Here is a 16484-nt window from a genome sequence, read left to right on the forward strand (position 1 = left end):
TTCGGCTTTCGTAGGCGTGTGCCAGCTTCTGCAGCATATAAACTAGGTGCTATTTTTATTGAATCTGGCTTTAATGTAGTAGATTTTTCACACGTGTGTTGGTTTTTATTGTTGGTCTCATTCCTGAACTTTCTGGCACCTCTAAGTGTAAAGTCAGTTATGCACACATTGTTTGGCAGATGAATTCCTATTTCTGGGAATCATTTTCCTTCTAAAATGTATTTTTATATTAAAAATGTGATCTGTATCCATAACCGAGATATACTGTCCTAAGACTCCAGGCCAAAGATTTCTGCAGCCAGAGATCACCACAACGGAGGATGCAGCCCTGTAAGGAGACCTCTGCGTTCCAAGCCGTGAGCATTTATATTAAGATCTTGTTTTACTGACCCAACCTCTGCCTCCTGGAGCAGAAAAATTCCCTTCTGATCTGGCACCGGGGAAAATCCAACCAGAAACAGAGGATAAAAGGTGCTGTCTTCCAATGTTGCCTCCCTTCCCAGCTTGCCTCCCTGATAGATCACAAGGAACTGCCCATCTTGAGCCTCCTGGTCAGCTTTATCCCAGCAACTGCCTTGGCAGCCCCCACTCCTCCTTCCAGCATCCCCAGGCCCTCTGTGAAAGGGGGAGCTCGGGGAGTCAGCTGCCCACCCTTCCAAAGGTGCTGTCCCCCTTTTCTCCATCTGCGCGCAAGCTGACAGGGAAGAAGTAACCGTGGCTGTGTGTGGTTTTCTCGCCCAGGGTGACCTGGAACACATCTGCAAAGCCCTCCAAAGTAGCAGGAATGTGCTCCGTTAGGACATGATTCATCCTGCATACCGCATGGGTGGCTGCTCAGGGAGAATTTTGACATTTGCATACGCTGAGACTTTCCACTTCTCGGTTGCCCTCGAACCCCTGGCACTTCGTCTGGTCGAGCGCGGGGAGACTGTGCAGCCAGAAACCCCCTCCCGGAGGGGATCTCCCTCAGCTGGAGCCAACCCAGCAATGGTGGTTCTCCCCCTGGCTGCATCATGGGGCAGAAATGAGAGGAAAAGGTGCTCACAGCCAGGCTGAAGGATGGCTTTAGACCCTCAGCCCCTGCTCCAAGCAAAGCTCAGAGGATCAATCCTCTGTCCAGGGATCAATCAGGAATTTGGTATCTGCAGGACAGGAAAATATTATCACAGTCCTACCGCTCAGGCAAAACGAAAACATGGCAACGGGAAGTGCTACGAGCAGGAGGACTGAGTCACGTATGCTGCTTCTGGAAAGGAAAAGGAGTTGGGGTATTTGTCTCTCTCTACCTTAGGGCTGTTCCCGGGTTTACTTCGGCAGCCGCAGAGCGCGAGGTGGCTCAGCCCCAGGCAGAGAAGGGAGAGATGTCCCCAGGGCTGGGAGGCAGCTCACTGTGCTTTGCCACCAGATCACCACCAGCAGCATGGAGCGAGCGGGATGCGGCTGTGATACGTGGGAAAGATGGAAGGATGGTGAACAATGGTAAGGAAAGGTAATGACTTGGTGATTAAAAATGTAATAGGTATACACAACTGGATCTGACTATTTAAAAAAATTAATCTCGTAGACCTCATCTTGCTTCCTATGGCCTAAATACAATATAAGGGGTGAAAAGGTGAAAGTTTCCTGCAGGCACATGCAGGCTGTTGTAATCTCTAAAGTATATATAGCTTCAGCGAGGGAAACTACGTCACCTGTACAGGTTGGTCTGCTTGAACTTACTGTAGTTCATTTTGGCATCAAAACCGTAACTAGGCAATTCTGGTACTTGGAGCACAGATCGACAGTAATATAGTAATGTGTTTAAACCCTTTAATATCAAGGGAACGTAAATTTCAGACTGCTCTCAAAAGTCTGCCAAAACCAGGTCTGATACCAAGTGCAACATTTTGAAGAAAAATTTCAACAAACAAAAATTTAGCAAATAGGAATTTACCTACCCAAAAAGAAACCCTGACATAGAAAGCATCCCAATGCCATGGGAGCTGTCAGTAAATACTAACTAGTCCTAACTAGTAGGAGGAAAAGTATTTCAATAGTATCTATCTAATTATGGTATAAATTTGGTTTTGAGACACAGATTTAATAGCTATGTTCAATATGAAACAGAAGATTTATGGTTTTTAATTCAGCATTTTAGAAGCAAAGCTAAGGTCTGACAAAACCCACTCAAGTCAACAGAAAGTCTCATTCTAGCTTAAGTAGGCTTTAGATCAGTTCCCTGGTGAGCACAGGCGTTCCCAGTTGCCATCACCTTCACAATGAGTCACTACAAGCTGAGTTTCTACTTTAGATTGCTTTTCCAACACAAAATTCAAAGCCCTTACATTATATCCAAATAGAAATATTTACACAAAATGTGTATAAATATAAAGTTTATTCAGTATAGTGTTTAGAAAAATAAGTTCACATCATCTCAGAATACAAATAAAACACTTAATTGTCCAGGCACAAACCCCTATTACAGTACAACAAACATACATACTTTAGATCTCTTTGGTTGGGTAATTAAGCACAGATACGTTTGATGATACACTCCGGGGTGGCATCATCTAAGAGTGCAGTAAAGACTTCTGATTATTCTCTCCTAATGCGTACATTCCGCTTAAGTTTCATATTTGTTGTAAGGCACAATAAACCCATATCGCAGAAATAACTGGTTAGTTCTGGACAAACAGTACATGCAGCAAAAGAACAAACATCCTCTGAATGTGAATCCTTAAAGTCAGAAGATTCACCCCCTCCTTGAGTTCAGAAATTTAAGAAGCTAGTTTTAAGTTATATGAAACATACAAGTAAGGTATAAAATATCCTTCAAGATAATAACTGCTAGGAGATACAGGAAGACTTCAGGCCTCCTTGCTTGTAAAATGTCATTACTTTTGTTTCCAGATTTATAAAATTACCATTCTTTTTACGATTTGAGATGCTTCTTGATCACAAGCACTAGGCAATTCATGCCCCGGGGAGTCCTACACATGTATTTCATATGAAACTGAAGGGATGAACCCTTTTGGTTGTTCATCTGCCCTTGCTAAGGAAAGTGCACAGGCACTGGAAATCTACGTACAGGAAAAGCTCCTGTGCACGCAGGGCCAAATTCTGTCCTGCTTAGTTTAACTGAAAACAACTGTTGAGGCGATTTTGCAGGATTTGAAGTCAGAATCTGTCCATTATTGTCATTAATCTCAGGTTGATAGTAATAACAATAAAGACGGTTCTGGCCTTCACTTCTGGGTAAAGTAGCTTTCTGAATGCATCTTCCTGAATCCACAGGCAGGGTAAAAGCAGTAAATGGAAAGAGGTATATGCTTCAATAGAATGTGACCATTCAGTTATAACTGTCAAGTGTCAGCCTTGTGCACTGGTTCATGCTGCCACCATATACTGGGCCAAATCTGTCCCTGATCCAACTCCAGTGAAATGAATGGACCATATTCTCGGCTGGTGGGAAAGGCCATTAAAGTCAATGGAACTGTACTAGTTTAGCCCAGCCGAGGACCTGGCCAATATATATCCATGATTTATGTGGCTGAAATGTTCTTTTAGGTAAGACCACAGGAATAATGCTGCAAATAGTCCAGACAGAGCATTCAATTCAATATATTTCTGGTTCTCTGCAAAACTCTGGGCAAAACAGAGGCAGCTTTAATTAAAAGTAGTAAAGAACAAAGGGGTTTTTAACATCACGGTTTGTAGGAATTTGCTTAAACTTTAAGCGTATTTTTCAAAGCTGAGTCTGGGACCAGAAAAGTAGTAGAATTTGGCAATGTTTCCTGTAAGATTTCCAGTGGACTTACAAGTTACAAACATATGTGAAGTTGAAACGATCCTTTATTCTCATCCATAACAGATAGGGAGGGAGGAGAAGGAACATGTACGCCAGATAGACATACCTTCCATTTAAACAACAGAATGTGATAATAAGGACTGTCTGTGGGGCTTGGATGCTCGCTGCCATTCACGTGTGTGGGAGATGAGCATCCATATCCCCTAAACACCATGTAAAATCCTCAGTTTGATATCAATAGAGCAATGCCTTATTTACAGCAGCCAAAGATCCAGCCCCAGACGCCTTTCGGGGCTTTGTGTACTGTCTATTTAGAGCAGTTAGCCTGCTTGCTTGAGGGCCACATAATAAAAACTGACCCTTATTTTACAGTAGGAGTAAAACTACTATTTAAATATCTATTTTAAAAACACTGTACCGTGCAATGAGTCTTTATATTGTGCATATGTACCTGCAGAAAACATGAGGTTATAACTACCTTATCTGGAGGGAGTGACACTTATTTTCAATGGGAAAAAGAAAGAGTAAAACATAATAATAAAATAAGTTACTCGATATCTGGAAGACTAGAATAGATTAATCTTACTTTGTCCCAAACCACTGCTTTTATGTACATCCTCTGCTCCCACTGAAGAGTGGGAAGTCTCCTATTAGAAGTATACAGACTCCATGATAGGCGCCACTGTAACAACATACACAGTTTTCACATCAACTGTGCTGCAAAGTCACGGAATTCAGAGCCTCAGTAACACAACAAATGCAAAATTAAACAAAAAGTAACAGGTACTGGCATAACACCACAGCCTTTTCAGTTATGAGACCTGATCGCGTCAACAACTGAGAGAGTGCTCTGAAATACTCCCTAGCTTGCCTCCAAATATAGTCTGAGCTTCACAGACAGAATGTTAAGCCCCAAACAACTCCTTCAGAGCCATGCACACATTCTCCATTAACATGACAATGATACAGGGTCCTCCTAATTTTCCACATGGTTGAACAAATTCATGCAAAGCAGATACAGCTACTGTTATCGTCATCATCATCTTGGTTTTATGGGCGAAGAAGAGCTGGGAAGCAGATCGCTTGTGCTGGAGCCCAGCAAACAGATAAACAAGCAGAGCAGAGAGAACTCTGGACTAGCCAATTCCCTGCTCATGGAGATCCCCTGAATGTCAAGGGAAGTTGTGCCAGGGGAACATATAGCTCCATGTTCTGCTTGTGATCATCTCCACTTTAAAGCACTTGCCTTAAACACCGTTTTTGCTTGGGGGCATGTGGGGACAGCCAACTGCTTATAGGCTGCTTCTGTTTGTAGAGCATCAGTGACTCGGTACAGCTGCGACGATGTGCACGCCTTGCTCTTCCCTTTCCCTGCACCCCTAGAGACTCTGGCTCGCAGGATGGACTCCAGTGCTTACCAACAGAGCTCAGCTTCAAGGTTCCACAGAATACCTTGCCAAACACGCTATATTCAATATAGTGCAAAACAATAGCGAGGATGCCTATGCCATGCTCACGGCACACAGAAAAAAAATAATCTTCATTCCTCAAAGGCTTTCCACAGAACCGGTTACCAACCAAGACAGAAACAGACTGGGATGTGCTACCCCTATTCTCTTTCCTTTCTATTTTTTTTGTCCTTTACAAGTGATCTTGTTTTGTCCTAAGCCCGATTCAGAGCCCACAGAGGCTTATGAAGACACTTCCCACTGCCTTCCAAAGGCTTCAGACCAGGCCCCTGATGAGGGTGAATACATGTTTTAGTTACTGTATATATTCACATTAGAATAAAAAAAATAATAAACCAAAACCACAAAGATTAACAGCATGTCATTTTTATACATCTGCATTCTTATTATTATTTTAAAGCTTAAGGATGTGCTTTTCCATGCTACAAAAACTCCTCTGAAGGAAAGGTAACATCTCTTCCACCTGTCCAGAGCCTGCCTGCCTCTGCTGTCCCTGGCACAGCGCAAAGGGAGAGGAAGTCCATCCCCAGCCAGGCAGAGACCATGGCTGCTCCCACGAGCCCTTTGAGCAGATGCAGTTCCCACCATCATCCCCGATGCTGCATATTCTGAAGGATATATAAATACACACTTAAGTGCACTCCTGGATGGGGGCCTGCTTGCTTGAACAGCAGCGGAAGCCCTCGCTCACGGGCTATTTGGCCAATGGCTCCATGTAAACATGGGGCTCCCTTCCCTGGCCTGCCCATCCAACGTTCCCTGCTCATCCGCCTGCGGCTGGAGCCAAGACCTTTCCCTCGGCAGGATGGCTCTGCCCATGATCCCTCCCCGGACTCCTCCTGCCTTGCTGACGCGGTGCAGAAGGACCTATCTTTGGCTCTCTGCAGCACTAGTAAATGTAACCCATGATGACTAAAAGACTTAAAACTCTTCTTACTCGTGCAAGTAGGGGCACTGAAGTCAGCGGGTCTACATGCAGAAGTAAGGCATCAGGATTTGGCCCTGAGGACGGATATTTGCAAATCAGTGTTTTCATTCCTCCTGCCACTGTGCTTTAGTAACAAAGATAAGGCCACTAGGAAGAAAGGCACGTGGAATTCTGTAAAAAATACACAAAAAGGTTCAACTAATTCGCAAGTTACTAACAAAACAAACAAAAAAAAACCCTGAACACAAAGACAGAGAGGGTAGAGACAGGGACCTCCTGGGTTTGTGAGACTGGGAGTTCATTTTCTAGTTTCAGTGTGATTAACATTTTACTTTTACAGTCTATTGCTTGAAAAACTACAAAAAAGTAAAACCTTGTCAGAAATAACTACGTTTACTTCCTGCTCAAACAATAAAAATAAATTAAACAGCCAGAAAATGCTTTCCTTTTCAATGCATTGTGTCTAAAGTGAAAGGGAACATAAACCATAAATAAAATCCATTGTACTAATTTTAAAAAAGTCTCCTTTATAAGAACTGAAACAATATTTACATTCATACTGGAGAAAAAGCTTCTGAGTTGCATAATTAGAGTTTCAAAAGATGCTTTTTCTGGTGCACTGACAACATGCTAGCTGTAGCATTTAGAAACCTGTAAATGTTTGATGCAAGATTTTTGGTTTGAATGCAAGTCTGCTGTAAAAAAGCAAACACACCAGTAACAATATTATTTTTGATTTTGTTTTGTTTCTTAACCTCAAACAACATAAAAGTAGCCAGCGAGGTATCGTCTAGAGTTCCTTAAAAATTTCTCAATGCCCACGGACTAGAAGTAAACAGCAAAAACGACTGCATTGTTTCTACCTTTTTGGAGCGAGATTTTTGTTTTTTTTTTTATCTAAGGTTAGGAGTGTATACTTACTGTTGAGAGTATGTTGTACTATGGAGAGTCTAGCTAAAATATCAGGGTAGTATCTCTTAGCCAAACCTGTACCCATTCACTCAGTACTTGCCCCGGCATTTCCTTTCTCCTTTAATCTGCTTAAAAGAGAATACTGCATGCAAACCAAGTGTGGCAACCTAATTCCATTGCTGGCCATTCCTCTGTACATTGATTCAGACCATTTAAATGTTCTTCTGTTTTCTTTAAATGAAAAAAAACCAAAACACCCACCAAACAAGAAAAAATAAAACCCACTTGGTGCTTGTTAGGGCCTCAACAGGAGACTTATCTACTAAAACAGAAAGCAAGAAAAAAAAAGTTACAAGTCTTGCATATCTTCATCCATCTGAACTGTCTGCAGTTTGGCAAGTTCTTTTTTGTCCGTTTCCAGTTCTTCACAAACCGTGTCAACCATGTTACTCATAACATACTTGGATTTCGAATCCAGCATCATTAAATTGCCAGTTGACTTACTCTCAGAATTAGGTAAGAAATTCTCTTTGACATCAGGTACAGCTTGCAGGACTAACCTGTGCTCTCTGACAAAATCTTGATGTACTTGTGCAGAGGGGTGGCTGACACGGTCTCCACTTGTAGAAACTATTTCTCCAAGCGCAGGCTGTGCTGTAGAAATGGACAATAGATCTTGACTGGTAATGAGGGAACAGTTCTGAAGGGTTGCATAGTTAGTGTTGCTGATAGATATCACGGTAGAGGTACTGGTCACGGGGGACGACATGGACTGGCTCTCCGAGATACCAGAGTTCAGTTCTGCAGCATTTAAAAGAGTTGGTGGTGTGAGGGAAAAATTATGCGAGGGCGTTACATTCACTAAGGAGGAGGCCAGGGACTGGAGTCCTCCGCTGGATATATTTTCAGAAGACATGTTTACATTTAGTTGTGTGTTCTGACTGACTGGCATCAACTGAGAAAACACGAGGCTTCTTTCCAGTCCTTCTTGCTTGACAGAGCCTACTGCCTGGCCTGAATTGGGAACCGTATAAACGACTGCACTCGGAGCGAGGGGGCTGAAGAAAACCTTTCCTTGCTGCACTGTTGAAGACTCAGTTGTAAAAGTTCCTCCATCAGATGTGCTGGGGTTTACTGAAACATTACCTAGAGAAAGGGAAGCAAAAGAAAGGAAAACACGGATTAGAGTTGGCAGAGAGTTTTACAGGCATTTTGTTAAGACATTTTGGTCTTTTTTATGTTTGCAGTACACACATATGCAGATATTCCATGCAACGCAGAACAATGCTGTTTATTACAGGTGAGAGAAAATTTGGTATGAAGAAGTAAAAGCCATTAATAGAAACTGCTTCTAGAAAGAAAAAAAAAAAAAAGTTCTGGTATATTAGGTAACTTTCAGACTCTCATTAAGGGGCAAACATTCCCCAGCCATGTGACTAAAATGAACATGCTTTGGCCTTCACTAGTTGCCACCACTCCATTTCTATCTAAGAATAGAAGCATGAAAAGCTATTAAAGATAGTTCAGTGACAGACTACAGCTTGTGTGTGGGAACTGGAGACACGTCACATGAAATCCACTACTGCTGGGCAGAACCGACCTGAGTCAACCTGCAAAGAAAACATCAAAATCCAGTAACTTCTATCGGATTAACTAGGTAGTCCGTCAGCACTCAGACGTATTGCCTTTCACCTCGCTTTATCATGTGTTTCGAAAAGCCTAACTCTACTACATCCACCATGCTATGTAAAGTCACCCAGGGACTGCCTACCCCCACTGAGAGCCATGGCACTGCTCGTGTGATGTCGTAGCTAGTCAAAGCAAGAAGTGGTGGCCAGAGATGACCTTAAGTTGGTTTTACTGGACATGCCATGTAAGTGGTCATTATAATAATTTCTAAAGTAAGATATACTGGCTCTCGGGACTTCGAACACATATCTTTCTCAAAAGCAGTTTAATTTTAAGGGGCTATAGTTGGAGACACATGAGGGTTTTTTTTGCAACAGCACTGAAGATGCATTTCTCACCTGGGGAGTATGTTAGTTCCCTATTCGTTTCCATTGATCAATGATGATTTTTTGGAAGTTACTCTTATGTGTAAACTGAATGAAGAAAGTGAAACAACTTTAAGTTACCTGGCAATAAGATATCATTTACTATAGCTTACTTAAAATAGCCTGCAGCACACTGCACTTGGAATAGGCAGCCAGCTATCCATCCTTTTCATGTTAAAAGAAATCAAAGCAGCAAATACAGTTCTTGACTTTTCTCTGCCCTAGACTAGACGTATGGTGGATCATTCTCCAATAGCAACTGGGTTTTAACAATGGGAAAAATGTTCAGAGAGGAACTTATGAATCTTAGGACTTTCAAATAAAATAATCCCATACTACTTAAGGGACAAAACTTTTTCACCTTTGCTGGCTGTCAGTTTATGCCTTAGAGCATGTGGATTAACTGGCTTCTGTGATTAGAGGTGTTATTCAGACTAAACATCTTCTCTTTTTAATCTTGGTTAAACTAAGTACCAATAACTTCCAGTGACTGGAAGTGCCACTTTTTAGGATCTTTTAACTTTGCACCCATTTAAAATGTGTTTGTACAGCTTCAGTGTTCCTCCCTGTATTACTTTAATGGCAAGAATAATTCACTCCCTGTACACATTTAATTCAAATAAGCTAACACGAGCACAGTTTGATTTTTCATATAGTACTCACAGCTCCTGAAACTAGGCAGATTCATTCAAGTTTAATCATTTTCATAACCAAAGATACAGTGGCTAATGAGTAACAAAGCTGTTCAGTTGTGCTTTATAACTGATCTGCTTCAAAACATGGATCCAGAACTAGGCTTGCGCTCCCTGGAATTCTTCCTGGCTGGCCGTTAAGTTTCAGTCTATGGTATGTTAAGACAAATGCTAAGGCAAACTTGGGGAGGAGCCTGCACACTTGGCACATGAACCTGCAATGACATATTTCCCTTGGACTGAGGGCAGTTTATCCAAATATCCTCGCGTTTTATATCTATGAGCTATTGCGTATTTCTATTGTTTCCCTGCAGTTTAATCTTTCTTAATTATAGGACAGAAAAATGTACGAGTGCAACTGCTTGGTCTTGTTGTGTCTATAGTAATTTAAAATTTATTTTTATGAAATACTTTGGTTAAAAAAACAAAAAACCGAAAACAACGACCACAAGAACAACAACGGTAACAATTTCCAGCTGCCGCAATTTTCATTTTTATGAACCTTCTCATTAAAAGAATTCAATAGCAAATGGGGTATATTTTGAATTACTGAAACGTGTAAAATTTGCAGACATTTGTGAAGACTAGTCTCACAGACTTCTGAGAAAAGCATGAGATGAATGGGGTGTAAAATACCAGACCTCCTTCTCTGCTCTTAGAGAGGAGCTTGGCCTCACGTAAGTCTGCCCACAAGCATAACCCATATAAAGGAAGTAAAAAGGAATTATTTGATGTACTGTGCGTGGCTGAGATACAATCCTGGTACCTTGGAGGATAAGTACCACAGCTTCTAAAATGCTAAGTGTGCCCGATCCAAACTTTTTCTCATACCTTTTACCGCAAGAGACAAAACTTTTACCTTGTGAAGCTGCCACTGAAACAGGAGGCAGCTGCAGAGAAGAAAAACCAATGCTTCCGTTCAGCAGCTGGCCATTTGTTCCTGAATTGGGGATCTGGACAATGCCATACTGGTTTATTTGGACAGGAGCAGTAAAAGTAACTACGGAGCCTCCATCTTGAGAAGCAGCAGTTTGTATGCTTTCCCTTTTCACCTCTGAGCTTGGTATCAATCCCGGGAACGAGACCGGGATGTTGCTGGGGCTGAAGGTGGCTGCTGCAGTGTTGGGGACTGAAGCCTGAACAAGTTTGAAGTCCTTTACATCTTCTGATGAAGACGACAGTATGTCAGTAATGGACACCCCGTTGCTCACAACGCTTGATGTGGTTTTGGGTGAACTTAAGGTAACCGTCTGTGAAGCCCCCACACTGAGTCCATTGAGAATGACACCGTTGGGTCCCTGAAGAAAAGAGCTACCATTGAGAAAGACGGGAGAGGTACTGGCAGGCACGAGGTTTCCGTTCAACAAGACACCAGATGAGCTCAATGCTATTTTAGTGTTTCCGAGCTGCTGCATGTAGACGGGCTCCATGTGGCCGGCAAGGCTGAGGCTGGTAACGCCATCGGATGAGCTGGGGAGCGGATGGGGAGATAAATCCTCCTGCCCCTTACTGGATTCATCTTCTGTGCTAGGGTTGCCATCTGACTCACTATGGGAAAAGGCAAAGTGATGACATTGCATTACCACGGCATGCCAGTGAGCTCTGCACCAAGGGGGAACTCCTTGCTTTTATACAGTTTGTGAGAGTTTTCCCCGAATTATTTTTTCTGTGTTTCGCCTCTACAAGGCACTTCAAGCGGATTTCAAGTCAAGGGGGAAGGTTTCTTAGAAAGGGACACATCAAACCAGCCGCTCGCTGAGAAGAAACTTTACAGGCTGGATTACGGACGTGTAAATAAATCTCCTCTCCCTGGCCATCCGTCCTGGGCGACCAAAGGGGGCTGCCCGGGGCCCCCCCTCCGCCGGCCCAGGCCGCCCACACGCGTGAGACAGGCTGCAGCCATTTGGCAAATGGCTGGGCAGCAGCGGCAGGGGGTGAGAACAGGCCGGGAAGCGCCGCCCGACCCTCCCGGCCTGGGCCCACCGCCCCCAGGCCCCCCGCCAGCCCCGGGAAGGGGCGAAGGCCCCGCCAGGGGCCGGGCCCGCGGCTGCCCCCAGGTGCCGGCGGAGGAAAGGGGGGGGGGGGGGGGGTTGTTTGTGCCGCGCCCCGCAGGGCGGCCGCCGCCCCGGCCCGGCCGAGACCCTCCGCCGGGTTTTTTTCGCTGGCTGGTCCGCCCTCCACTGCATTTTTCGGCCGCTCCCTCCCTCCTTCCCTCCCTCCCCCCTCGCCCTTTGATGTGTCCCGCGGAGAGGGGGCCGCGGCGGCACAATCGCGCCCTTGGTTGAGAAATGCCTTGGGGCCCTCCGCCGGCCGCCGCTTTTTTCCCCTCCCTTCCTCCCCCTCTCCCCGCTCTTTCTCTCCCCTCCCTACCCCGGGAGGAAGGCAGGGGGCGGGAGCGGGGAGGTCACCTCCACCTGCCCGCTTCGCGGCGCCGAGCCCCCGCCGCGGCCCCTCCGGGACGGGGGCGGGGGGGAAAGTCGAGGCAGAGCCCCGGGCCGGGCGCGGGCGGAGCGGGGCCGGGAGGGAGGGAGGCTCTCCCGCCCCGGCGGGGAGCGAACGGCCGCGGGGCGGGAGGCGGAGGCCTGCAGCGGGGCCGAGCCCGGCGGTGCCGCCGCTGAGGCCCGGCGCGGCCGGCCCCGCTCCCCCGCTGAAACCCGAGCCCGGCCCGCTCCCGAGTCAGGTTTCAAAACAGAGCGAGCGGCGGGACCCCACACCCCCGCGCGTCCTCCGGCCGCCGTCAATGATTAACTCTGTCAGGCGCGACAATTAAATAAAAACAAGCGGGGGGGGTGGGGGGAAACAAACAATTCTCCCCCTCGCCTCCCGTCCGTTCCGCGGAACCCGCCGCGCCGCCGGCCGGCCGGCGGCTCCCCCGGCCCGGGGGGAAGGGGCGGCGGCGGGAGAGGGGAGCGCGGGGAGGTGGAAGGGGGCGGTGGGGGCCGGGAAAGTTTCCCGGCGCTGCCTCGCATGCCTGCGTGCCCCGGCCGGGTGGGTGTGTGTTGGGAGCGAGGGAGGGGGAAGGAGGGGAGGACGAGGCGCACCGAAGGTAAGCGCCATGTTTGCAAGGGAAGAAAGAGCCGGGAAGAGGGAAGGGAAGGCAGGCCGGCGGGAGAGGGGGGCGGGGAGGAAAGTTTGCCCTCACCTTTTGGACTGGGTCTCGGAAGGGTTGCGGTCCCGCTGCCTGCGGTTCTTGAACCAGTTGCTAACCTGGGTGAGGGACAGCCCGGTGATCTTGGCCAGGTTGCGCTTGGCGGCCGGCGAGGGGTACCGGTTCTGCATGTAGAGCTCCTTCAGCGCGTTGCGGGACTTCTCCTTGAAGCAGTAGACCGTCTCCTCGCCGTCCCAGATGGTCCTGGGCAGAGGGTATTTCCTCCGCAGCCTGTACTTGTCCACCGCCCCCAGGGGTCTGCCCCGGGCTCGCTCCGCCTCGGTGTAGCGAGCCTTGTACCAGAGCTCCTGCAGCAGCGGGTGGTTGGAGGAGTCGAAGTTGTGGCTCTCCAGGATGCTGTAGAGCTCGGCGTAGATGCCCTGGTGGAAAGCCACCAGCGCCCGGGCTTTCATCAGGCTCTCGTTGCCACGTAGCAGATCGCTCGGGGGCAAAGACCACAGGAACCTGGCCAGGCGGTCTAGGTTCCCACCTTGCTGCAGCGCCTCGCAGACGCAGGCGACGTGATCCGGGGAGAAAGCCAGGGGGGTCTGCGAGGAGGAGGAGGAAGAAGAAGAAGAGGAGGAGGAAGAGGGAGAGGAGGCAGCATGGTGATTCCTGGCCAGGAGTTCCGTGTGGAGCAGTACCTGGTCTGCGGCTCCCTCCTCGCCGGCGGCGGCGGAGCCTGCGTGCTCCATGGGGAACGGGGCAGCGGCGGGAGGGGGCGGCGGCGCGGGGTTGAGGGCTCCCGCCGCGGCCCCATCGGGGGGCACCTTGCTGGCTTCAGAGAGGATTTCCATCACATTTTCCTGCTTGATCTCCACCGAGCTCGTGATCTCGTCCGTGGGGGAGGCAGAAGACATCTTTCGGTTTGTTTTCTTTTTTTTTTTTCTTTTTTTTTTTTTCCTTCCCCCCCGTCCCCTTCTCCTCCTCTCCCCCTTCCTATCTCTCTGGAAAATCCACTCCTCCTCCTGCTCTTGGCCGGCTCTAGCCGATCAGGTTTCCTCCCGGCCACGCAATAACCATTAAAGATAGCTGCTATAGCAAAGTAGTGTAAACGGGCTCCTCTCCGCGGCTCCCCCCAACGTGACTCCCAGCCCCGCTGCAATACTATATGGCACCGCAGCCTGCTGGCCCGGCCGCGCCCGCCCATTGGCTGCGCCGCGTCGGGGGGGCGGGGGCTCCCGCGTCTCCAGGGCAACCGTCAATCAAGCGGCCCCGCTCCGCTCCTCTCCCCTCCCCACCTCCACCTGGAGCGCGGCGCCCCGCCGCAGGGACGCCCCCGCGGGCGGCGGGGGGAGGAGGCGGCGGCGGGTCCCCTCACCTGCGCCGCGCCTTGAAGCGTCTTTCCCCGGGCGGGGACGGTAGAATTAAAACTCTCAGGGTGCGAAGCGGTGCAGCCGCGGTTACCCGGGCTGAGGTACGGCACCTCTCCCAGGCCGGGAGCGGGGAAGCCCGCTGGGGAGCTACCAGCCTGCAGCGGCTTCCTGTTAATTACTCATCAGGCAGGAGTGGGCCCTCCTCTCCCTAACAACGGGATCTCTCGGGCCGGGACAGCCTCCTCCCTCTCCATCCCCCCTCGGGCAGGTGCTGCCCAGGGCGGCTTGTACCTGTTCGGCCCGGCCGCTCTAGCCCTGCCCGCCGCCGGCTGGCTCTGCCTGGGAGCGGAGCGAGCCGGGCCCCCGCGGCGGGCGGAACGCGCGGGGCAGCGGGCGGTGCCGGCGGGCCGCTTTGGCGGCGGCACCGCGCGGCGGAAGGCGGAAGGAAGGAGCGGAGGGAGGGAGGGAAGAAGGGAGGGAGGGGGAGGCGGCGGCAGCCATGGATGATCAGGGCTGCCCGCGGTGCAAGACCACCAAGTACCGCAACCCTTCCCTGAAGCTGATGGTGAACGTCTGCGGGCACACGCTGTGAGTGGGGCCGCCGCTCCGCCCTGAGGAGGGGATGGGCGCGGTGAAGGGAGAGGCGGTGCGGCCCTGCCCAGGGCTGCTTCGCTGCCGAGGGACCGGGCGGCGGGGCCCGTGGAAAACGGACGCTCCCCCGGCCTGGCGGCGCTCCGCCGGGCCTGGCGCAGACGTTTGTGGGGCGGCTCCGGTTCCCTCGTGTCCCCCCGTTTGTCTCTCCTGGCGGCAGCCAGTGGTTCCCTCTCGGGCCGGGGGCTGTGTCGCCGTGTGGGGCTGAAGCGCTGCTTTCGGCTGCTTCTCCACAATTAATGACTCGGGGGCTTGGCGTTATGTAATGACTCGGTACCGGCTCCCGTCCCGAAGGGGTGTGAGGCTTCGGGATATAGAGTGAGGAACGTAGAGAAAAATACGTTTCTCATCAACTTAAACGCGTCTCGTTTGTATTTAATACTGTAGTTGGATAACTAGGGGGAAAAAAAAAAGTTGATTTGTTTTATTTTTTTGGCGTGATAATTTTCCTGAATGGCGAATGCTTTGTCTAAAGGTTTGATGCTGTTTGAGGTGTTGGAAAATCCTTCTCTGAACTGGTGCTGATGGTGTTGTTTACTCATTCGGTATTTTTTTTGTAACAAGAGTCATGACTTTCTTTTTCTTTTTTCTCGAAGATGAACCCTTAGATAATTCCCACCGCTGTCTCTAGGTGATTTCAGTCACACATGATCTGCACTCATTCACTTTCAGATCTGGAGATCTTCCTTAGTGTGGAAGTTTTAAAGGCTCTACTCCAAATCCTTTCTAGATGCACACGATAGAAACCTCATACTGCAGTAGCAGCCCTTTCTGGATTGTTTGGTGTTTTTTTGTGTCTTTTCATTTTTCCTATATATATATATATATCGAGTTGTTTATATTTTTAAACTGCATGTGAATTGCATTCCAAAGACAGGCTGAAAGCTTTATTTAACTTGATGTAGGTGTTGTAAGTGAGCAGGATAAAGGAACTGAATTGTAATGAAGGATTTATGTGGTTTTTGGTTTTTTTTTTTTTTTTTTTTTTGTTGTTTGTTTTAAAAAGCATTAGCTTTCATCCGGTTCCCTGATCCTGTTCTCTGCAGCCACACAAGGACTTCTGTTGCCAGGAGGGAAGGTGTGTGGGAGAGCAGCAGATGATCTCCTGGTAGCGCTGGCGTGGGAGATAGAGGCAGCAGGCCCCTTTGGTGACAGTGGTGCTGGCTGTGTAAAAGTGCAGTGTTAGCTGGAGTTCAAAAGACAACAGCTACATTTAGGCAAGGCTGTGCAGCTTTAAAATGATATTTCTATCTTCTGTTTCAGTAAAGATCAAAGGACTAGTGGTCTTGATCATCTTCTGCTTTCAAGCTCCTCTAGAGTCACTTCCAGCAGAGGACAGCATGTTTCAGTTTGCTCTCCTGCTTTGGTTCTCAATATTTTTTGTTTGTAGCTGAGCTTCACTTGAGAAAGTTAGTCACGTTTTGTGTTTTACTGGGTCCAGCTGCTGATGCCTTATTTGGGGTTGATGTCCCTGTCTCGCTTTCCTTGTTTCTTCCCAGCTGTACAAGGACTGCCTCGGATTCCCCC

The 16484-nt window shown here is 48.4% G+C and overlaps 2 protein-coding genes across 2 annotated transcripts in view; one reads left to right on the forward strand and one right to left on the reverse strand.

Moving 5' to 3' along the window:
• Window positions 1–7371: 7371 nt before the first annotated feature.
• LOC141742144 (homeobox protein SIX4-like) lies at window positions 7372–14255 on the reverse strand. Its single transcript, XM_074583696.1, has 3 exons — window positions 12985–14255; window positions 10702–11390; window positions 7372–8242 (listed from the first exon to the last, which is right to left on the reverse strand). The coding sequence occupies exons 1-3, from the start codon at window positions 13848–13850 to the stop codon at window positions 7446–7448; spliced, it is 2352 nt and encodes a 783-aa protein (XP_074439797.1). The 5' UTR covers window positions 13851–14255; the 3' UTR covers window positions 7372–7445.
• A 511-nt stretch (window positions 14256–14766) lies between these two features.
• MNAT1 (MNAT1 component of CDK activating kinase) overlaps window positions 14767–16484 on the forward strand; it is a 127228-nt gene continuing 125510 nt past the window's right edge. The window contains exon 1 of the mRNA XM_074583706.1: window positions 14767–14894. Coding sequence (XP_074439807.1) covers window positions 14806–14894 — 89 coding nt within the window. The 5' untranslated portion in view covers window positions 14767–14805. The remainder of the gene's footprint in view (window positions 14895–16484) is intronic.

Source organism: Larus michahellis, chromosome 4, assembly GCF_964199755.1.
Source record: "Larus michahellis chromosome 4, bLarMic1.1, whole genome shotgun sequence".
Taxonomy (NCBI): domain Eukaryota; kingdom Metazoa; phylum Chordata; class Aves; order Charadriiformes; family Laridae; genus Larus; species Larus michahellis.

Coding starts and splice junctions, on each gene's coding strand:
- LOC141742144 (XM_074583696.1), bottom strand. CDS start 13,850: ATGTCTTCTGCCTCCCCCACGGACGAGATCACGAGCTCGGTGGAGATC. Junction 11,391..12,984: donor TCCGAGACCCAGTCCAAAAG/GTGAGGGCAAAC, acceptor CTTTTCCCATAG/TGAGTCAGATGGCAACCCTA. Junction 8,243..10,701: donor TTCAGTGGCAGCTTCACAAG/GTAAAAGTTTTG, acceptor CCCTTTCTCTAG/GTAATGTTTCAGTAAACCCC.